This window comes from Podarcis filfolensis, assembly GCF_964270895.1.
Source record: "Podarcis filfolensis genome assembly, chromosome: 10".
In the NCBI taxonomy this organism is placed as follows: Eukaryota; Metazoa; Chordata; class Lepidosauria; order Squamata; family Lacertidae; genus Podarcis; species Podarcis filfolensis.
In genome coordinates this window covers 3418990-3442459 of record NC_139612.1, presented here as the reverse complement: position 1 = coordinate 3442459, position 23470 = coordinate 3418990, and the positions used below count along the sequence as shown (strand labels likewise).

Below are 23470 nucleotides of genomic sequence, written 5' to 3'. Positions count from 1 at the left end.
TGTATGTATACACACACCTGAACATGATCTAGGATTAAATCTAAACTTAACACTAACAAATGAAAGTTAAGACTTTATCTTCTTAAAACTACCATGACCCCTCAAGCAAACAAATTAAAGCCTGCACTAACCAGTACACCTGCACGAGAACTAGGGATATGGCAGTCTCTGTGGGATCTTCCACTGACTCAGGTGGATCTTCTTGGATTACTTTATACCCTGTAAATAGTGGAGTTCAGCAGTCTACTCAGTTCTCAAATTCAGCATTAACTCTACTAGTCAAACAAGGAATACTAGCCATTTTATCTGAAGCAGAAACACTGTTTTACTTAACTACACTATATATAAATGCTTACTTAACTACACTATATTTCTGGAAAGTTCTTTACATTTAGTCTTTAAGTGATCTTGATGAGCATTTTGAATTTGTAGAAACACAAATATACATTTAACCACCACTTTAACTCTTCTGAGCATAGAATTCAAACATACAGTACTGTATTTAACTATTTGCTTGTTAGTTCGTTAAGGAATTATACCTGCTCTGGAGATCATCAACATCACATGCATACCTAGAGAAAAGAGAATTTAAACTATTTAGAAGATATCAAAATCAAGAATGAAAAACAATTACAATAGAAAATCATGCAGAGTTTTCCTTACTCTTCTTACAGAAGACCTGGGACACATATGAACGCCAAAAAAGAAAAGAAAAATGCCTTTTTCTTTGGAGGTCTTTAAGCAGAGGCTTGACAACCATATGTCAGGAGTGCTCTGATGGTGTTTCCTGCTTGGCAGGGGGTTGGACTCGATGGCCCTTGTGGTCTCTTCCAACTCTATGATTCTATGATTCTTTCTTCTTTACCCCTGAACACCAGTCATAAAGATTGCATTCCAGTACAGTGGTACCTTGGGTTACATACTCTTCAGGTTACAGACTCCGCTAACCCAGAAATAGTACCTCAGGTTAAGAACTTTGTTTCAGGATGAGAACAGAAATCGTGCTCCAGCGGCACGGCGGCAGCAGGAGGCCCCATTAGCTAAAGTGGTGCTTCAGGTTAAGAACAGTTTCAGGTTAAGAACGGACCTCCAGAACGAATTAAGTTCTTAACCTGAAGTACCACTGTAATGTGATTCCAAGAGTTTTCCTTGCTTTTTGTGGCTATGGGGTGAAGAGGTACTAAAGATTGTGCTGCAGCCTGAAAAAGCCCAGGGCAACTGTAGTCAAAGTTTTTTCACGTACTGCAGGAGTAGGGAACCCATTTCAGTCTAAGGGCTGTGTTCCCCACATGTGTAAACTTGGGTGGGGGGACATATGCAGGACGAAACCCAAAAAAGTATACAGTGCAAAACAAATCCAGTTACAGAAATACTGTACATTTTCAGGCACATACACACACCACTTACTTCTGCATAAAATTCAGCTTCCTTCCACCCAGCTCCATCTCTCCAAACTTCCCAAATCCACAGCTCAACAGAAGAGACATCTTGCTTCTCCTTTCACTTCCTGCATCTCAATCTCTGTTTTTCCTCCCAACTTTATGCCTTCTCTCTCTCTCTCTCTCTCTCTCTCTCTCTCTCTCTCTCTCTCTCTCTCTCTCCTTTTCCTCTCCTCCCGCACTGGAATTATGGAGCATCTCCTTTCCTGCAATTACTCTTTGGCCTGACTTTTCCTGCAAGAATCCCACCCTGTAACTAGAGTCCCCCCTATTTTTTTGTTGAACATGCCTCCAAAGAGGGGATTATCACTTTGGGAGAAGTGAGAGGAGCTGACTGGTTCTTGAAATACTTGAGCACTTTTGGAAAAGGCTGCATGATGCTGAACACTCCCCAGGGCATCTGGACATGTAGGAGTGCTTCCTAGCACAGAAAAGAATGCCCAGATATGGCTACTTCCCTGAGTAAGGGAACATGCTGACAGCTGGTGAACTGACTGCAGCAGGCATCAGAAGCATGAGACAATGAGGGGGTGGAGCCTTGGAAAGTGAGTAGGCTGAACAGAAAGGCTGTGTTGACCAGATGCAGCCCACATACCCACGGATGTAGCCACAATTTTTGTTGGGGGGGGGCAGAACCAACATGATTTGAAATACTTAACTAACTGACCATTGTTTTATTTGATCTAGGGGAGGGAGCTGCCCCCCTGGGCTACACCCATGCCGATGCCACTGGTTCCCCATCCAGTACAATCAATTTGGGCCTTACTATAACTATAGCAGAATACCCTAACAATTAATAGACATTTTCCCTTATCACATCTGTCATGACATAACTTTTTGTTAATTACTTTTAATCATCTGGCAATTTAAAATGATGTGCAACTTCCCAGCAATTCTTATAATATAGTACACTAAAGATTCAGGTAAATATCCCTGATGCCATAACCAACTTAAACAAGAAAGTATTTGAAAGATGCTTACATTCAGAAAGTGGGTACTGTCATAGAATCTTAAGAGTTGGAAGGGACTCAAGGGTCATCTAGTCCAACCCCCTGCAGTGCAGGAATCTCAGATAAAGCATGCATTACAGATGGCCATCCAACATCTGCTTAAAAACTTTTGGTATTATGTCAATTTTTAGTATTATGAAGAGATATTATGAAAAGCACTTTGGAGAACTCAGATAGGAGTTAGTTGTTCAGAAACAGATTTTCAACAACTCTATGGAAAATCTAAATAGAAGCAGCATGATGTATCTGATGAGGTAAGATGCCATTGTTGGAAAAGATAAAGATGTACATAAAAACTTTCATAGTGTTAACTCACTGAGACCATCTGTGGCAAGAAGAATCTACACTAGGCAAATGGAAAGTAGGAATAAATTTCATTACATCATGGAGGCCACCTGAAACAGCTGAGCTTTCCGATACCCTCCTTCGGATAGGCTTCATTCCGTAGGATAATCTTGGTACCAAATCTAATGGTTTTTAGGTTAAATATTTGCTGTTGTTGTTTTAAAATATGTAATCCCCTCCAATTAAATCCTATAAAGTTTTCAGTTGTTGATTTCCAGCCCTGCTGTTTCATTATTACAAAATATCAGGGAAATATCATATTATATTCTTGGAAAGAACAGATAAGAGGTAAAAACATTAAAAAGGAATGAGAACAGACAGTGTGAGTATAATATGGAAATGTATGTTGCTTTAGGAAAATTATTGAGAACTGTGGGATTTGAAGAAGTTTACAAGGAGCAGCTAGTTGGAAATGGCATGAAGCACAGAAAAGAATAGACTTTTCCAGGCACAGAATATGTCATGGTAGATTAATAAAGGTGTGAATAGGAACTGGAAGCACAAGAAGCTGAAAATGCATTATCACTGTTCTGTCATGTGTTTAATATGTAGCTCCTGAATATACACAAAAATATCTCCCAAAATAGATGTGTTAGATGCATAACATGTACACACACACTAGCAACTATAGGTCTAACACAAATCCAATATTATTATACTACAGTGAGGCAGAAATACCCCCCCCCCAAATAAACTTACTGGTTATCAGAATCACTTCCTTTGCGTTTTCTTGGAAAGTCCACCCCAAATGTATTACTTGAGTTGGCAGTGACAGGCTGGGCTATAGGAGTCATAAGGCTTGAGAACGCAGAGGCAACACACTGGTTTCCTTCCATCTGAAAATTATCTGCAAATAGTAAAATAGTGCCAAAGTTGAGACAGAGTGATTTTGTATGTACTGTATTCCGACCAATCTAGACAGAAATGAAAAAAATTGCTGACCTAAATCCGTGAATAACCTTGATACAAAAGAGCTCCACCATCACAAACATGCTTCTTTATTCTGTGTCAATCAATCTGTCCATTTACATAATTTATGTCCCACACCGTCAACAAAGATTTATGCTCTTAGGGTAGCTGCTAACCATAGTGTAAGAAGCAAGAAGTAAAACTTAAAACAATAACAACAGTAACAACAATAATAAATACAAACTAATACGGGAAATTAAAAAGAAACTAAAACATTGCCAGCCAATTTAACAACATTATATGGGTAAAACGAATCTTCACTAAGTTAAAGAATGTTTACAGTCCTTTAAACCTAGGAAAACAGATTGCCTGGTGACTAAGGATTCATCCACACACTTCTGCTTTCCCTGGGGAAAACCGCTGATGAATAAACGTCAACTGGGTTTTCTCAGGATTGACATTTGCTCCAATTTAGCGCTGAAGAGCAGTTTTCCGAGGGGGGAAGTGGCGAGGTAAAGGCAAAACTGCTTGGACCTGTGCCTAGAAAACACAGAAAGTCATTTGGACCCATTCTTTCTAGGCACTGGACAAGTGAAAGTGTGGACAAGCCCTTAATGATAGTAATGCAGTCTCTAGGTGGACCTCCTTTAGGAGAGTATTTTAAAGGTGTGGCGCCACCAAAATAAGCCTTGCTCTCTGCCACACATCAGGCTGCAGAGGCACAAGGAAAAGGCCTTAAATAATGATCTTAAGGAATCGGTAGACTGATGCAGAAAAAGAAAGTCCAACAAATATTTGGATCCAGAGCTGTGGATAATCTAGTCATAACCTGTTTAAAGGTTATGACTAGCACTTTGAACCTGAGCTCAGAAAGTCCCTGGAAGCCGGTAGAGTTGTTGCAATAAACACAAATTATTTTCTCTACACCTAATTCCCATTATCAGCCTAGAAACAGTGTTCTGGGCTATCTACAGTTTCTGAACTGTCTTCAAAAGCAGCCTCATATCAGTTACCAAGGTAAATATAACTGTGGCTAGGCTAGCTCAGTCTAGGAGAGGTTGCCGTTTGCATATGAGCCTGTCAAATGACAGAAGTTTCTTTGTGCCACCAAAATTACTTGACCCTTAAGAGAATGACAAACCTAATATCACTCCCAGGCCGTTAGATAAAGTACAATCCCTTCCAGAGCTGGTTGAAAACCATCTGAAAGAGGATTAGCTTTTAGTATAACTTTCCATGTAACTACTGCTGCTGCAAACCCAACCTACAATGGCTACAGAAAAGTGACTGCCTGAAGCATTCACATCATTTTAAACACCTGGCCTTTTCTTCTTCACACTATGCTGTGCATACCACAACTCATTAAGAATTAAAATGTCTGTCTGGCTGTCATGCAACCCCTCACTGAATGCCTAAGTTTAGTTACCTAATTAACAAAATGTATATACTGTTTGATTGTAATAAAATCTCTAAGCACTTTACAGGAAATATTGAAACAAGTACTCAAAAACATTTAAAAATAATTAACAAAATACACTGCAACTACAGATAAAAGGTTTTCCAACCCAGAATGAATACCGAAACTCTCTGCATATAAGGCCACATAAGAGTCTTTATGCTTTCTTCATGTTCACAACGACTTTATTACAACAGCAGAACACATCCAGGGGAAGCAGTGATTTTGCTGCAAAAGACAGCAATGAAGAGTCTTGGGCAAACTTAAAAACTAACATTTATTTTTCATTACACATATCAATGCTAATGATAGACCTGCTTACACACAGTTTCCCAGATTAACTGCCCCTTCCTTATCTTGCTTCAACATTTACCTATTTCATTTGCATGATCAAGTAGTTAATCAGAGGATGGAGTCAAATAAACATGAGGGAAAGAAACTTGACTAAATAATCAGATACTTCTTAATTTGCACCTGTTCTCTCACAGTACAAGCAACTATATTTCCATGTAAAGAGAAGATTGAGAATTATAATTCATTAGAAATATGCAGCAACTTGAATGATGTGGGAAATGGTAAGGCTAAAATGGACTGAGCATGCCTTGCTTGTGTGAATGAAGCTCTTACTCTCAGCACTTCAATATAATGAACACATAAGAAAGTACTTAAGACCATTACAGCATTTGCCTTATTAACATACCTTCTAGCACCCTTGTGATAGCTGGTAAGCAACAAAAAGGTTCACCACCCACTGCTGTAGCTGTTTAATCTTGGAATATTGCAGTAAATATAACGGCCAATTGTGCTTCCGTTTTAGGAAAAGTAAACAGATTACTGCGACTCAAATCCAGGCATCCCTGAATGACCCAATTTTTTTTACACCCTGTATCTACAACAGATCTCAACATTCTGCAGAATTGTTAATGGGAATTTTTTTTTTACCCATACATTCTTATCCACACCTTACAGAATATTAATCTGCCAACAGGCAGGGGTGCCAAGAAGGAGGTACAAAGAATACACATGTATTGAATAAAACTTGAATAAAATAGGGGGGGCAGGTAAGCCCCATCCCTCATAATCAATCACATGATGTGGCGCACACACACTATTTGAATGGCAATGTCCGTAAACTTTGGCGTTAACTGCTATGTAGACAAGTCTTAACCTTCTAAATGATTATTGTGAGATAAACCAGACTGGCAGCTTTCAGTGTTCTTAGCCAATCTTGTAATCTCCATTTGAGATCAGGTACTCCCTTTAAATTATTACCTGCTGATTCTACTACAGAGTAAATGTGGGTGAGTGCAAAGAATCTTCCACCCTTGCAAAGAAACAGAAAAAGCACATGCAAACTAAGCATGTCTTCTAAACTCCAGGCAATTAAAAAAAAAAAATCTGTATTGTTAACTCTCAGTACAAGAGTACATGTCTATTCAGAAAAAGTATATGTGTTTAATGAGTCTTACTCCCAGGTAAGTGGGTAGAAGATTGCAGCCTAGGTTTTCTTGTGAGGAGGGGCCAGATAAGGGTTTATGGTGATGCTTTATCCTTGGCCATGCTATACCAACCTGGGAGTGAACTCATTTGCATACAATTGGGTTTTTGCATCTAAGCACACAAAAAACAGGCCAGATTAAGACTGGTTGAAGCCTTGGAGGTGTACTAATCTGGGGACAGGGGGAAAAATGCCCCTTTAGAGTACAATCAGTTTGACTAAAGGAAGCAAAAACTGATGTCTATAATTCAAGAAAGAAGTCCCCTTTTGCAGCCACCTTCTATATCTTCACAACAGCCATAAGAGATAGGTTCAGCTGATAGTTAGTAACTGGCCCAAGGCAGGCAGCTGCACTAGATTTAGGGCAATGCAGGTAGCTCTCCCACACATGGTGCTGAACCAAGGGGACACAAAATAGTAGTAGTAGTAATAATAATAATAACAACAACAGCTATTTATATGGGTACCTACTGAGAAGATCCATACAAAACTAACTGTACCATTAGGAATTATTCTGAAAATAAGAATGTTTGGATGGCGGGGTGGGGGCAAATTATGTCCTCACTCAGGGTACCATATTACCAAAGTCTGCCCCTGCAGGCAGTGAGCAAAAACAACCACAAGCTGAACAGCATGTGCACACACACAAATGCATGTCTGTGTGTGAAGCTTGTTTGTGTTTGCTACATTCCACTCCTGAATTTTCATAGCAATCAAAGAACAGTGTTTGTGTATGCACCTGAATTCCTGGCTTTGTGTGTTTTTATTTCCAGTGTTTCATCACTGAAATGATTTGTAATGAAGCATTACAAATTATGCAATTACTGGTGTAAATTTTTAATATATATCAAGTTGCCCAAATGTTTTGTGGATGTTTTTGTAACATGTCACAGGGGAATGGTGGAGAGAAATATTCACTGTGTGCTTCACAAGTGGAGTGTTGTTCTCCAATTTCTGGGTATGTCCCCCCCCCCCCGCCAGGAAATGCTGCAGTGGGACAGAGAGGTGGGGAGCATTATGTTTGTCGTGGAAGAAATATGCAGGGAGAAGTGATTACTGTAGTTGGGGGGATATGGGGGTAAGGTTGGTGCTGCTGGTATTAAATGCTTAAATGGATTGCTGTTGAAAAAGATCCAAGGCGCTTTTTATGGTTCTCATTCCCTTTTTATCCTCCCAACAACTCTGTGAGGTAGGTTAAGATAAGTGACTGTTTCAAGGGCGCAAAGCGAGCTTCATGGCTGAGTGGGAGTTTCAAATTCTTTTTTCTAAAAAATGAAAAAGAAAAAAAATCCTGTAATTATTATGTAGTTTTAATAAATAACCATCTCAATTGAATACACTGCTTGCTTTTTAACTATTTATAACTTGAATTTTTCCAAGCATGAGCATCTGAACAGATCTGCTGTAAAACTCCCATCTGAAATACATTACTAATGATTATGTGCATAAGGTTTTAGTGATGAGTTGTAAACAAATAGTTCTTTATTGTTCAAATCTATTCCACCTAGAAGCCATTATATAGTAATTCACCTAAATTAAAATTCAGAAGAACATTTACCTATTTGTATAAATACATTCATATACAAGGGCACTGCTATTTGGCATTTAATATGGCAGGAGAGCGGGGGTGGGGGGAGGTAGAGATTGTGAAAGGGCAATAATGGAGTTTTAGAAAGTACTCATAAGAGACATTTTGCTATATTTAAGTTTTCAGAAGAGTAACAATTTCTTCAGTTATCAGCCTTGTTCCTCTAAGTTCCATGGACCAGGAGGAGCAAATAACAGCAAGTAACTAAGTCAATGAGCAAATGAGATGTGATAACAGAATAGGAAATACAAAGCTTATGCTGAAAATACTCCAGCTATACACCTCTCCAAGCGTGTTGCTCTATGCAAACATGTTTGTGACAACCACTCTGTATATTCCCTGTATCTTTATGGTTTAAATTTAAAAGAAAACTATTTATGGGATTTGCAGGAGGGCCAACGGCAGGCTAAAGCATCATCTCACTGCACAAACCAGACCACTGGCCTTCTCTGTTGCTACAGCCACCACTCCTCTACACAGGGTTTTATCGCCCCAACCCTATTTATTATTTTCATTGCCATGATGCTACACATTGTCAAAGGGAAACTCTCCACTGGGGTAAAAATCATATCGAACAGATGGAAAGCTCTTTAACTTGAGCAGGCTGAAAGCAAAGAGTAAGGTTACCATAGCTTCCATCATAGAGCTTCAATATGCTGATGACAGCGTAGTGTGTGCACACTCAGAGGATGACCTCCAAACCATCCTAAATATCTTTGCAGAAGCCTACGGAAAGCTTGGCCTATGCTCAACATCCAAAAAAACCAAAGTGCTGCACCAACAAGCACAAAAAACCCATCTGCAGCACGACAAATCCAACTCGGTGGTGTAATGTTGGAAAATGTTGATGACTTTAAGTTACCTTTCCACAAGGGCCAACATTGATGCCAAAATCCAGCATTACCTTAGCTCGGTGAGTGCAGGTTTTTCCCAATTGAAGGGCAGAGTGTTTGAGGACTGGGACATTTGCATGGAAACCAAAATGCTTGTTTAAAAAGCTAAAGTACTACCAACCTTATTGTATGCTTATGAAACACGGACCGCTTATAAACGCCATCTCCAACTCCTCGACAGATTCCATCAACAGTGTCTCCAAAAAATTTTACATATCACTTGGGAAGACAGGCAAACTAATGCCAGTGTACTTAGCAAAGATCACGAAGAAATGGTTCTTCAACATCAACTTTGTTGGGCTGGTCATGCCTAATTATCGTCTTCCAAAGCAACTACTCTATTCTGAAGTTAAAAATGGAAAGTGAAATGCTGGTGGTCAACAAAAGAGGTTTAAAGACTGCCAAGGCAAACCCAAAAAAAGTAGTATAAACACCAACAACTGGGAAACATTGTCCTGCGAGCGTTCCAATTGGAGAACAGCCTTTACCAAAGGTGTCATGGACTTTGAAGACGCTAGAACTCAGGACGAAAGGGAGAAACGTGCTGAGAGGAAGGCACGTTTGGCAAACCCTCACCACGATCAGCTCCCGCCTAGAAACCTATGTCCCCACTGTGGAAGAACGTGTGGAACCAGAATTGGCCTCCACCGTCACTTACGGACTCGTTGTTAAAACATGTTCATGGAAGACGATCTTTAAAATGTAAAGGTAAAGGTACCCTTGGCTGTTAGGTCCAGTTGCGGATGACTCTGAGGTTGCGGAACTTATCTCACTCTATAGGCCAAGAAGCCAACGTTTGTCTGCAGACAGCTTCCGGGTCATGTGGCCAGCATAACTAAGCCACTTCTGGCGCAATGGAACACCGACACCAGAGCAGTGCACGGAAATGCCATTTATCTTCCCGTCTCAGCGGTACCTATTTATCTACTTGCACCTTGACGTGCTTTCGAACTGCTAGGTTGGCAGGAGCAGGGACCGAGCAACGGGCACTCACCCCGTCGCGGGAATTCGAACCACCGACCTTCTGATTGGCAAGCCCAAGGCTCAGTGGTTTAGACCACAGCACCACCCGCGTCCCACAGCCATAGAGCCCAAAATAATTCCCCATCCTTGCTCTGGCTGATCCACCTTGTTTAGTTCAGCATCAGAAAAGGAGGGTGTAGCAAGATCTAGTACGTTTTAGGAGCTGGGTTTTTTCCTGGAGATCAGTAACATGGCCTATAGGGTTTTTTTTATAACTATTTCTTAATAGGTGAAAACTGGAAAATTAAACAATCCAGCCATAAACTTTACAAGGAAAATACCAGCCTCGAAACAAGATAGGACTTGACCTACTTTTTGAAGACAGAACTTGAAGTAAAATAAAAATGACAACAACAGAAAACCGTCTCAAATTGGAACACAATTAGCATATACCTTTCTAGATTTAAATTTTGGCTACAGACAACTTTGAAGTGTTAAGAAGGAAGCTATACACTTTAACATTGTTCTATATATCACTTGACCCTCAGATTTAAAGAACAAGGGATATTAATATACACAAAAATAATCCATAACCTAAAGTACCACAGCATGGCAAAAAATTATCTTGACACATACAAAATTATTAAAAAGCTAAGGAGTAAAAACATATTTTAAAATTAACTGTAGCTAAAATTGCAGCATATTGTACACCAAGAATCAGGACCTCCAAGGATATGTGACTCCGATTACAGAACAGCTCCAGCCAAATGATAAAACTATTTATCCATCTGCATATATCTATAATTCTATAGACTATTCACAGAAAAGTGCATTTGGACTGCATTTAGCAGCATTTAATGCACCCCAATATTTCAGTTAAACAATGTAGAAATCACACCCAAATTGGGACTGATTTTAACCTCCTCTGTCAAACATAAAATACACAACAAGTATTAGTTTATGTAGCCAACTGATGTCACGGCTAGTCATTTATTTCAGAAAACTGGAGTTCCACCAGGACACGTTTTAAAAGCTCCAGAGGGGATTCCTGAAGCATCGCTGCAGGTTCCTCTTCCTATTCCCCCGCTTTTTCCGAGAGGAAAAAAAGTCATTTGGAGAAAATTGAAGTAGAAAAGGAAGCTGGCAACAACTGTGTTCTCTGCGCGACGAAGACCAGCCGGACAGATTTAAAATGTACGCGTCCGACAGCCAGATCACGCACATGTTGCAAAAGTAGGGCAGGCGAAAGAAAGGTCGTGGCGGCGAAGCGCCGAGGAGGAGGAGGAAGTTTCGCATCCCGCTCACCCGCCCGTCAGCCCCGCTTATTCTTCCATCCCTCGGGGGCGTCTTCGTTTGTTTGGGGGGTGAAGCGGGAAGAGGAAAATTCGGCCAAGTTGCTCCGAGTCTGGCTACTGCCTTGCGCCGCGGGGGCTGCCCTGGCTGGGATATTTTAAAGCCAAGCGCCCCATCAATTAAATGCCTGGGGAAGAGAGGAAGCCGCGCCTCCCGCCCCTCCCGCCCCATTCAGCTGGCTCGGGAAGGGACCCCCGGGGTCATCTAGTCCTACCCGTCGCAAGGCCGGCGGCGAGAGACGCCAAACCCGCCGCTCCTTCTGAGGAAGGACTGGCTCGCTCGCTCCCCGCCGCCCTTCTCTCACCTGCGCCGGCCGCCGCCCTCAGCCCTTGGCTGCCGCTGCCGGTCTCCTCAGCGCCCGCCTCGGCCATGGCCAGCGCCCCCGGCTAGTCCGGGGCCACGGAGGCAGGCGCGGCCCCCCGCCCCGCAGGCATGAGGCGAGGCGCCCCTTCGCCTCCAGCCCAGGAAGCAGCAGCAGGCGGCCCAGGGCGGAGACGCCGCCGCCGCCGCCGCCGCCGCACCTGGGCGCGGGTTCCCTCAGCCGCAGCGCCGCCTCTTCTCGCGAGAGCGCGGCCTCGCGCCGGAGCCAGAAGAGCTCCGAGGAGACGCGCCGAGGCCTCGGCTCAGGGCGCGCGTCGAGTGAGGAGAGGCGAGGAGCCTGGCCGCCGCCCGCGGCTCCTCGGAGGGGAAGGAGCAGACATCGCCTAAGGCCTCCTCACGCCTCGGGGTCGGGCCTGGGCCTGCTGGGGTCCCTTTCCCTTGCACAGTTCCATGAGGGGAAGGGCGCCTGCGGCCGAGGTCGCCTCTCCCGCCCAGCTTCGCCCTCGGGCTCCACCAGCTCGCCTGGGCCAGCTCGGGGTCGGGGCGCCGCTTGAACCCGCGGCCCAGCCCACGGGCAAGCCGAGCTCCGCCATCGCCGCCGCAGACCCAGATACGCCGAGGAACCCGCTGACCCCCTTCCAGCCCCGCGACGCAGCTCTCTCTCGCCCGCCAGGGTGGTGCCCCCCGCCCACTCTCTGGGTTTCTCTAATCCTACGCTATTCAGAAGATAACTCGCAAAAAGTGCCTTCTGCACCTGAACGCGCAGGTTGGAAAGCCGCGTGAGGCGGAAAGATGTTGCAACCCGGGGCGAGAGGGATTCCTCTGAACCCGCACCTGTAACAAAACCTGCTCCATCGCAACAGGGCGCTTGAGGTTGCAGTCCTCTTGCAGGATGCACCTTTTGTGAGAGTATGTGCCAACTTACCCGAGTAAACCTGTATATAATTCTGTTGTCAACTACAGTATTCAGAAAGCTCAGGCCAGGCTGCAAGGCTGAAGTTGGCTCCTACCTCCAAGTGCCTCTACAAGAACAGATGTTTGGAGGCCTTCTTCCCAAAATAAGCTTTGAGCATTCCCAAATCAGAAAGCACAGCTGCTAATAAAATGTTCCCTAGGGAAAGGATGGGGAGCCTGTGGTCCTCAGGTGTTGCTGGATTCGCAACTGCAGCCAGCATGACCAGCAATCGTGGGTTTTTTTTACAAAACACATTTATAGCCCACAATTCCTCCAAGGTCAAGGTGCTGTACACAGTTCTCCACATTTTATCTTCACAACCCTCTGAGGTGGGTTAGACTAAGAGGCTGTGATTGGCCCTAGGTGAACTTCATGGAGATTTTAAACCCTGGTTTCCTAAGTCTTAGTCCAGCGCTAACCACACTAAACTGGCTGACAGTCCAGCAACATTAAGAGGGCAACAGGTTCCCCACCATTGCCTTCTCTGATGCGCTAGCACCATGTCCAGTGCAAAGCTTTATTTTTATGCAAGGCGTTATCAACTGTACAGCCCCCAGATCAATGCTTATAAATATGGAACTGAGGACTTTGAACCCTAAAAGAAGTCTTGGGCCATTTCCAATCATACACACTTGCTGACAGATGCCAGGCATTTTGATTCAATCACTCCAATTTTGTACAACCTGCACTGTTTGTTTGCTTCCAAGCTCTATTCAAGGTGCTGGTGTTTCTGTTTAATCCAGCTTTCCCTGAACTGTGACTAATTTTGAATTATTGGTTAATTGACTGATTGAACAATATTTAATGTTTTGAATTTCATATTTTACTTTTAACTTTTTTGTTATTGCTGACATTTTCTTTTGACTGAGTGGTGTATAACTTAGCTAAATAAACCAACCACTTGGGACCGCCTTCTTTTATACATTTCTCACACTCAGCTATATTGGTAAAGTGCTTTATTGCATTATAACACTGACACCAGATGACGCTGTGGAGACCCGTCTTTAGCCAACGGGATTTCTCTGTATGAAGTTTACAATGCATTTAACTGAATCGCTTCTTTGATGGGGCTAGATCCAGTCATTAACTAGGCATCATCTGAAGCTTTATTCCAGCTCCCTCAATCTGTGGTGAACACCCACTCTAGGTATTTCAGGCATGTCATTTTTCAAAAAGACCTCTAGATGATTGGGGGGGGGTGTCTGGTGCCTTGCCACTTGGGAGTTATTACTGTGTTTGGGTTTGTTGTTTTGTAGCTTTTAATGCTTCATTTGGCTTGGGGATTTATTTTTTTTAAAAACCTGTTTTGATATTGTACCTCATTAGTTCCTCAAAAATTAGGTGGGGCATACATTTTTGAAACAAAAAAATTGATAAAATTAAGAAGCAAGCTGTTGAGAGTACTTAAAAATGCTCTCATGCAGAAGTGCTCAAAAGCATAAATGGAGAACAGGACAGCATGAAAATCAAACAAAGTTGATCCAAGGCATATTTAAAAAGAAAAGAAAAAAGCAGAAAATGCTTAATATTGCAGAACAGATCCCGACGAAACATCAGAAATAACTTTCTGACAATAAGCTGTTCAACGGTGGAATGAACTCCCTTGGACGGTTGTGGACTCTCTTTCCTTGGAGATTTTTAAGCAGAGGTTGGATGGCCATCTCTCTTGGATGCTTTAGCTGAGATTCTTGTATTGTAGGAGGTTGGACTAGATGACCCTTGGGACCCCTTCCAACTCTACGGTTCTATGATTCTATTCCATTTTTTTAATCAAGGTGACATGATGAAGTACTTCATGTGCTGTGTTTGAACAACATCCAGACAAGAGGACTGGCAGCTGTGACAATGACCCAGGTGGAGAATTCCTCCTATCTACCTGTAGTTCCATAAAAATGCTCTTTTAGAAACAATGAAATATTGTACTTTCATATACTTTCCCATGTAAAACATGGTGCATGTATATAAAACTAGTATGTGACAGCTGGGACCAATGGAATTTGTTGTAGTCCAACATCTGGAGGGCACTAGGTTGGTAAATGCTGATGTAGACTCTTCCACCTGCATTCCAGCACACACTTTGCAGGGCTGTACCATAGATTTCTGAACAGCTGTGAAGTTTGCACCACTGCAGTCTGAATATTTCCTTTTTAAAGAAACCAGTGCTGCTCTTGCAGCGACAGGCAAAATACCTTGGCAATTTCATCCACATTGGACCAGTTGTCCAGAAAAACATTTGTTACATGCTGTGATTTCTTCTATTCACTCAGCTTTTGGAAGTGCAATTCCATCAGGATTCTATTATACACAATAAGCTATCATGAGGTGGGCCAATTTTCAAATCTAATGAAAATACTTTTCATTTTAGAGCCGCGTAGCACTGCAGTGCTATTACGACAATAATAGTAATAATTGAAAAGGCAGGATTGTGGGGTGGGGCGGGGCTGCAAAGTGTTTTGAAGAGGCTTAGTGGAGCCTCTAAGATCACACGGGTGTAAGACAACAGTAAATGTAAACAAACTACAACTTGTAGAAAAGAATGCCATGTTTATTTAATATGCTGTAAAAAGCCTTATATAAATCTTTATAATGCTTTCTAGTGTAACTTTTCCCAAACCACAACTAATGAATTTGTATATTTAAAAAAAAGAGAAAATATAGATTGTAATTGCCATTCAATTCTCAAGTGAATTTTTTTTTTTTTGAAATTTTAGTCATTAAACAAGGTCAAGGTACTTTTCAAGCACTGATTATTTACTGGGGAAGAGCTGTGCACAAATGTGCAAAAGAAATAAATCAAAGAGAAAAAGCAGAAACTCATTCAAAGGGTTTTCTGCATATTTTCACGGGCTGTTGTGGTAAAAACTAGAACGAGTTCCCAGAGTACTACTATTTTGCCCAGAGATACAGAATCTGTGACTCTCCAGATGTTGGACTACAGCTCCCATCTTGCCTAATCATTAGCCATACTGACTGGGGCTGATGGGAGCTGGAGTCCCAACAATTTCTACCCACTGCCAGCAAGCAAGCAAGCAAGCAAGCAAGAAGGCTGGCATGGAGGGAGTAGCTATAGGGGCTTGCAAGCAGCTCCTCTTGAAGAGCAGGAGCAGCGGGACATTTTTCCACCTTCTGATGTGCTTCAGCACTTCGGATTATGGAGCGTGTTCCAGATACCATAGGAAATCAAAATAAAACTGTGACTTTAATCATGGATCCAAGCAGCCTATGAAGTCTTCTGTGATCAGTTAACAAGGGTAATTCAGGTTAATACCAGGTTCTCTCTCACTGCATCCGGTGACTGTGGCTTTGGATAACCAACCTTTAAAAAAATAAAACCTCTAGCAAAACAAAACAAAAAGTGCAATTGCTCTAGCTATATTAGATTTCAAACCCTGGCAACATTGGTTGATTCTGGATCATTTCCCCATACAAAACTCTGTCCATTTGTTCATTGCACAGCTCTCCTGGGATCGTACCATTCCAACAGGCAGATGGGGGATTGAACATGGAAGCTTGCATATTTGTGAGCTACTTCTCATGAAACCTCTCTTCCCTGTAGAAAGTTAGCATGGCAGGGAGAAGAATTTTAGAATTCTTCCCAACATGCAGCTAGTTGCTTAAATGCAGGAACTCTGTTCAATTTTTTCTTTAACTTGGAAGATGCAACTTGTCCACCACTCTAGTTCTGAAGTGGTCCACTTACAAAGAGGGCTGTGCTATGTGATATTTGCAAGTTTGTAAGTTCATCTCCAATTCATTGTATTAAAACAACAACAACTTACCCCACAGCCATAAATATTAGTCAACCCAACCCTCACCTCCCGAAGTTAAAACCATGTGAGTAATTTCATCCTTCTTAAACACCACATGTTGACAAGAAGTGAACCATATATACTTCTAGTAAACAGAACTTTATAAATTTGCAATCAAGCCATTTCAGGATCTTTGGTACTCAGAGCAGAATAAAATGGCACAACAAACCATCAAGGGGAAGTTAATGCAGGAGGAAGAAAATGAAAGAAGCAAAAGGTAGGTTGTACACTGATTTTTGAAAGCATATTCAGCTGCTGTTTAGCCTGTCGTTGTCCCAGATTTTTTTCCTCTCTACAAGTTTTCCACTATGAAGCTGTAGTTTAATTGATTTCACACAACCATTTCTCCCCTGAAAATAAAAGAATTGCAGCTCTCTCCGCAGCGGTTTATTATGCTAAATATACTGGGTCCTGAGTCCCATTTCTATCTATACCGGTTCCAATCTGAAGTGCAGCTTCTCTTTAGGAGCCCTGAGCTAGCGCATAAGCCATTAAGTACAGAGAATAACCTTCAAAAGAGCTTGTTTCAACCAGTATACGCATTTGTTTCAAGCAGCTCGTGACAATATCTTATGTCATCACATGCCATCTGTAGGAAACCTATTGAATAGTTACAAAAAAGTGGCTTCTGGTTTTCATACTGCATATCTAAAACCCTGCCCAGGTTAAACACACAACAGGCAACATTACTGAGAAGCAATGTCGCTTCGTACAAATGTGATATGGGTTGAACCCCTGGGCAAATTAGACACATTACAGTACAGAGCCACAATACAAACAGAGGCATAAGTGACCTTTTTACACACACACACACACACACACACACACACACACACACAGAGCGCAAATACAAAGATGTCCATTCCTTTTTTATTCCAGTACCTTTGTTATAATAAAGTTAACAAAAATATTCACTATTAAAAAAAAGAGTGTGAGAGAGAGAAGCCAGCTGGCACTGCCAACTAATTCTTGTAGTAGTCTTAGAAATCCTAATCCGGTAGAATTTCCTAGTTTCAGTCCATCGTCGTGACCATTTCAGTGTATTGAGATCTATGCCAAGCGGGTCTTGGTGATGCAGCAGCTACCTGAGTTCTTTGTTTTATTTCTGCTGTGTTTCACAACTTTCCAGCATTCATGTACGAAGGGATGGAGCCACGCTGAGTGAGCCCTTCAAACCTTTTGTAAGTATAATTAAGAAAAACCCAGTCCTTGGACTTGTAATCAGGTTCTGTGGTGTTTGGCACTAGAATGCAAAAGTAAAGATTATAAATACACATGCATATGCACAGAGTCAAGCTTCAAGCAATGCCAAGCTAAATTAATATTGAAGACGGAAGTTAATCATTCACACTGTATGACTTTTAAATTACACAAATAAAATGGTGATGCATTTTACAGAGTTTACTTAGGATCCGAGAGTGAACAAGAGGATAACTGCACACATTAAACTTGGACCCCTTCAGAATGCTTGGGGATTCATCTGTATTGCTCTTACTTATACGCATGATTTTTCTATTTTACATTTGCATTATCCCCTAAACTTCTTGCAGTAATAAGGTTGCCATATTTCAGAAAGTGAAAATCCGGACACAAAAGTTATTGAACTTTTTTTTGGCAAAAATCTCCAAAAAACCCATGAAGTTTTAAAGTCCCCCCCCCAAAAAAAAAATTCACCAAAAAACCAACACTTCCAACACGTGTTGCCTTATGCCCTGGTTTTCCCAGACATTTTCACAGATTTTTGGAAATTCCGTCTAGACACCATTTCCGATGGCCAAATGCCAGATATGTCTGGGAAATTCCAGACATATAGCAGCCCTATGCAGTAAGAAACACTAGTTGGAAGCCTGCCCTAAAGGCAACCAGCTCCCTTCAGATTAAATAATTTTGATAACTACAGGGAGAAACCTAGAAGCAAGAAACATAACTTAGTAGTAAGGAGATCAGTAAGCAATTATGGGTGAATGGTCCATCTACCTCGTACTTTCTTCGTAAACTTACCTTACAAGGAAACATGTTTTGACCAGATGTTAGTCTCTCCATTGTTCAGTTTATATCAATTTTATCTTTTTTCCTTCTATCTTGTTCTAACTGTCATAATTTGTTTTTAATCTCCCTCTCATCCTGTTCCTGACTCTAATTTTGTTTTTTTGTTCGCATCCCTGTCGGACTACTACAGGTGGCAACCATTTTAGGAGCGTCCAGTTGACGCGTGATTGTTGGCCTACAGGTCTTTTTGGACCCGGAAGAAGGCAGAACGGAGGCGGGGCAGAACTCCTCCACAAAATGGTTGCCACCTGTACTCCATTATTTTGTCTACTACAGGGCTGAAACTGGTATAGCATCAAGCACAGTGCTGGATAAGTCTAATTTTGGCTATTATAAGCCTAGAGCAAAATAAAGTGTGTGGACTTCAGGTAGCTTTCTATCTCTCAGACTCTTCCCTTATCTTTGGAATACCCCACTTTCCAACTCTTTTTCCTTAGCACTTCTATTTCCCTTGTTCTGCCACTTCAGTCCTTTCCCTCATTATATTCTAGATCCCTGGTCGTGCTTACATTATTTTTTATTAATTGTTTTAAACATTTATAAACACTTCCCCAAAGCTCATCTGCAGTCTCTTCCCCTCTGTACAATGTGCTCAGCTAATAGCTCGTCTGTACACACTGCCCCTCAGTGAAATTAGGGCAGCTCAGCCAATCACTGACAAAATAAATCCATTAGTGCATTACAGTATATATTGTTCTGATCAGTTAGAAGCGAAGAACACTTCAGTTTCATTTTAGTTTCTCATTTTCATCTTGCTTTTTTTTTTCAGAAGTAGGCAAAGTAGCTTAACAAAAGAAGACATACATAATTTATATCAAAACCCGATTAAAATGATAGATGCATAAGACACAAACAGGTTTAAAAGCAAGCAGTAAAAAACGTTAAAAAGCCAACCGCAGCAAACCAAAAATATGCTGATCAAGTTTACATAAATTTGCTTTTAACGTCTCAGTTTATAATGAAAAGTTATGGAACACAAAGGTGATAGAAAAGACGCACAGCATTTCTCCCATGTGACAGGGAGATGTAAGAGGCCTGCTAAACTGTAAGCGATGAGGTGGCCCCCAGATAACAAAAACAAGAACTCTGAAATGAGGCCTTATTCCCAAAATTATGTGGTTCATTTAATCATTTAATGGCAGCATTAATGTACACTCTCACCTGGCTGTAAAATATCAGATTCTGGGAAGTCATCAAAATTGGAAGTGTCATCAATACTTTTGATTTCTATAGTGATTGCAGCTGGTCTCTCTCTGCAGCAAAACAAAAATACCAGAGTAGTGAACAGCAAAAGCAACTTTATAATAATTTCACAGTGCATTAAAAAAATCCTAACATCACAACTTTCTAGGAAGCTTCACTAGAGCACGTAGATGTTAGAGATGCAGTAGATTTGCTCCATTCTATTGCTATTATTTCATCGAGGACCCGAGGATTAAGTGCTGAATGCAGCCCACTGGACCTCTCTGTGTAGCCATTGGGACTATCCCCATGCCACAACCCTCACAAGCCCTGCTTCACAGCCTTATCAAGTGCTTTTGCCTGGCTGGAAGGTGCCTTTTATTATCACTCCAGCTTCCCTGGAGAGAGAATAATGTTTGAGTGCAGGTGTTTGTGTAGGAACCTCTGACTTCTGCTGGAATGTAGCCTACTGTACAAAGGCAAGAGTTGCATCTGTTGGCTCCTTCTACTTTCTGCCTCTGGGTGTCAGAAGACTGACCACAAGGGACTGCAGTCCTTGGCCTGAAAAAAGTTTCCCATTCCTACTTTAATCTTTCAGCAACTGTACCTGATATGTCCCCAATCAACACCTTCAAAAAATGGGTGACTCTTAAGTTCTTCTACTCCACTGCTACCGATTCTGTTTTCTGCATCAGTGCAAAATCTGAGAGAAGGAAAACATGACAAAATGTTGCAACCAAGGTGGTCTACAAGATGAAAGTTTCAAAATTCGCAAAATTGCAGTCTGAATCCACACTTCCAGTCACTAATGGAAATTACTACTGACACCAGGAGACTGCCCCTTCCACTCATGAATTTGTAAGGGAGTTTTAGGTTCCCTTACTAATTCTAAGAAAACTGATGAAACTTCTGCTGCTTGCAAGACATTCCCATAGTTCCTTTCTTTCTTCATACAAAAATGTGCAGATGAGACAAGAACCACTTCTTCCCCATGGCTTCATTCACCAGAGGACTTTGGGCTGCACAGACAAACAAGAGATGGGCACAACATCCCTCTTGCTATCCCTATGGAAAAAAGAGTAACCAAAACAGAACACAGACAACTTTCTATTGGCTAAAATCCAATTTTTGAAAACAAATAAATCTGATAATGGGCTAGTAAGAATCACAACCTAATGCCAACATTTAGGATTGTAGTGTACATTTCCATTTTTTTCAAAACACACAAGCTACTGACCCATATAGCAACCCTGTAAGTTAAGTCAGTATTATCTCTATATTCCCAGCATAGAACTAAGACAGAGAGATAATATACCAAGTTTAAAATCTTATTTACCTGTGCTTTTAACAAATAAGGGTGTAGATTTTATCACTGCTACCATTCTATTTTAACATTTAACAGTTAACATTTTATTAACATATAAAACTGAAGGGGTACAGGAAAAATGCTATGCAAACAAGTAACTGGTTTTCCTAAGGTTACATTGTGGGTTGCAGAAATGTCATTGAACTAAGAATTTCCAAGATCATAGCTCAAGCTATTACAACTAGTTTTGTGATTATTTTACACTAGATACTTTTAACTGCCTTCCCACTTTTTGCCTCTGTAGGATTTCATTGCCATTTTAGCTTTATTCTGTAAGCTGCTCCAAAAGCAATGACTGAAGAACTGCTAATAAATATTTAAAATATAAATAATTTATATAAGTAAAATAAAAACATACAAGCATTTTGGAGCATTTCATCCCAATACTCAATGGTTCTGTTCCTCTTATTTCAATTTAATTGCACGGCAAATTTTAAAAAGTCTTAAAGCTTAAATTTCTTTAGATATTGACATACACCAAATTCCTTAAACCAACTAGATAATTGTGCCTTTACCTTGTAACACACCCAGGGCTGATTCAGGGTTATGAAAATTCATAGTGGCTTTTTGTTTTTTTTAATACAAGGGTGTGGGGAAAGTAAGGGCTGGAAAAAATCCTTGTGGTGATCAGCTACATTGCCGGAGTGGCAGAGTTAGGAAGTTCTGAGGTGCAATTTGAACAGGCTATGGGGATAATTATGAAGGAGCTGCACAATCACTGACTATAGCCAAATGGTAGATCACAGGCTTTGTACATCTTGAGATTCCCATTTCAGTCCCTGAATGAGATTATTTGTTGTTGTTTAGTCGTGTCCTACTCTTCGTGACCCCATGAACCAGAGCACGCCAGGCACTTCTGTCTTCCACTGCCTCCCGCAGTTTAGTCAAACTCATGCTGGTAGCTTCGAGAACACTGTCCAACCATCTCGTCCTCTGTCGTCCCCTTCTCCTTGTGCCCTCCATCTTTCCCAACCTCAGGGTCTTTTCCAGGGAGTCTTCTCTTCTCATGAGGTGGCCAAAGTCTTGGAGCCTCAGCTTCAGGATCTGTCCTTCCAGTGAGCACTCAGGGCTGATTTCCTTCCGAATGGAGAGGTTGGATCTCTCAAGAGTCTCCTCCAGCACCATAATTCAAAAGCATCAATTCTTCGGCGATCAGCCTTCTTTATGGTCCAGCTCTCACTTCCATAAATAAAGATTATTTAAAGGATCTCAAAAGCAGACTGTGCTGAAATAGGAGGACAATGTGCAGACTGTGCCTAAGGCAGCCTTGCAGGAGGCTGGTTTCTATCTGTTCCTGGAGATTCCTGTGCACCTTAGGAGGTATGCCTGCTTTTAGTAAGCTGCTAATCAGACACTCCATTTTCATAATCTCTAATTTTTACTAAATTTTCAAAATAAAAATAAAAATCAACAGATTAACAAAGTTAACCAAACTCAAATTAACTATAAAATTTACAAATTAATTTCCAATTTAATATATCCTTAGAGATTGACTACCCACCCTTACCTCCATGGTGTTTTAACTGCCTTCCCTTTATTGCTGCATTATACAAATAATGTATTACAAAACTTTGATAAAATTATTATCATCTTTCTTTCATTGCTTAAACCTCAAATCCTGCTCACGGTTTCAATTATCTATAATGCTTCTCCAGATAGTCAAAAAAAGAACTGAACTCTTACAAAAATTGCTTGTCTTCATCTCTTACGTTGCTGTCCTCATATTCTTTTACATTTAAAATCCATCTTTAGTTCACATTCTCTCCCCACCCTTCGTTCCACTGCTGCACGTAGAAGCACCTGGGTGCAGTTATTTCATTCTCTTTGGAACCTTTGTCTCAGCTGTTGTTAGCGTGTTGGGAATCTTCTTTGTTAGTTACTTTCTAAGTTAGCATCACTGCTCCCAGCAGTTCTTACATTCTGATCATCACCAACATTCTTCTCTATAAACTGCTTGGTTCTGGAGGTTCTTAGTTTTGGTAGTTCAAACCCATCAGTCCAGCCACAGTCCTTCCAGGTCAGATTCCATTTTGCAGTTCTCATTCAACCAGACACAACAGGTTTATGTTTACATTCCTCTTCCACTGGAACTCTCCCGTTGTACTGTTACTAGCAAAGTACTTCCAATTTTACAGTATAAAGTCACATTATATTCAGATGTTCTTCTTTGGTTTTGATACTCCTCATTCCATTTTAATTTTGTTGCTCTTTATTCAGCTGACAACAGGGAAGGTAGCAATTTCTCAATGACTTTATAATTTTGATGCACAGTCCACTCCTCCCCTTCTCTCTCACAGCAGCAATTTCATTCTCTCTTCCTTCCAATAGTTAGAC

General features: G+C 41.3%; 2 protein-coding genes across 6 annotated transcripts in view; both read right to left on the bottom strand.

The window, feature by feature from the left end:
* The window catches only part of BMAL2 (basic helix-loop-helix ARNT like 2), a 40523-nt gene extending 26428 nt beyond the window's left edge, over window positions 1–14095 (bottom strand). Inside the window, exons 1-3 of one of the 4 annotated variants that reach the window (XM_083575191.1) lie at window positions 14032–14095; window positions 3494–3641; window positions 540–572 (exon numbers count right to left, since the gene is read on the bottom strand). In XM_083575191.1, the coding sequence (XP_083431317.1) occupies window positions 540–572; window positions 3494–3641; window positions 14032–14080 (230 nt within the window). In that variant the 5' untranslated portion in view covers window positions 14081–14095. Of the gene's footprint in view, window positions 1–539; window positions 573–3493; window positions 3642–11072; window positions 11449–11758; window positions 11997–14031 lie in introns of those variants that run through there. The other 3 variants (XM_083575193.1, XM_083575190.1, XM_083575192.1) reach the window with 3 other exon arrangements.
* Window positions 14096–17387: 3292 nt separating this feature from the next.
* The window catches only part of STK38L (serine/threonine kinase 38 like), a 49807-nt gene continuing 43724 nt past the window's right edge, over window positions 17388–23470 (bottom strand). For both annotated transcript variants that reach the window (XM_083575261.1, XM_083575262.1), the window contains exons 12-14: window positions 20378–20473; window positions 19750–19841; window positions 17388–17782 (exon numbers count right to left, since the gene is read on the bottom strand). In XM_083575261.1, coding sequence (XP_083431387.1) covers window positions 17655–17782; window positions 19750–19841; window positions 20378–20473 — 316 coding nt within the window. In that variant the 3' untranslated portion in view covers window positions 17388–17654. The remainder of the gene's footprint in view (window positions 17783–19749; window positions 19842–20377; window positions 20474–23470) is intronic.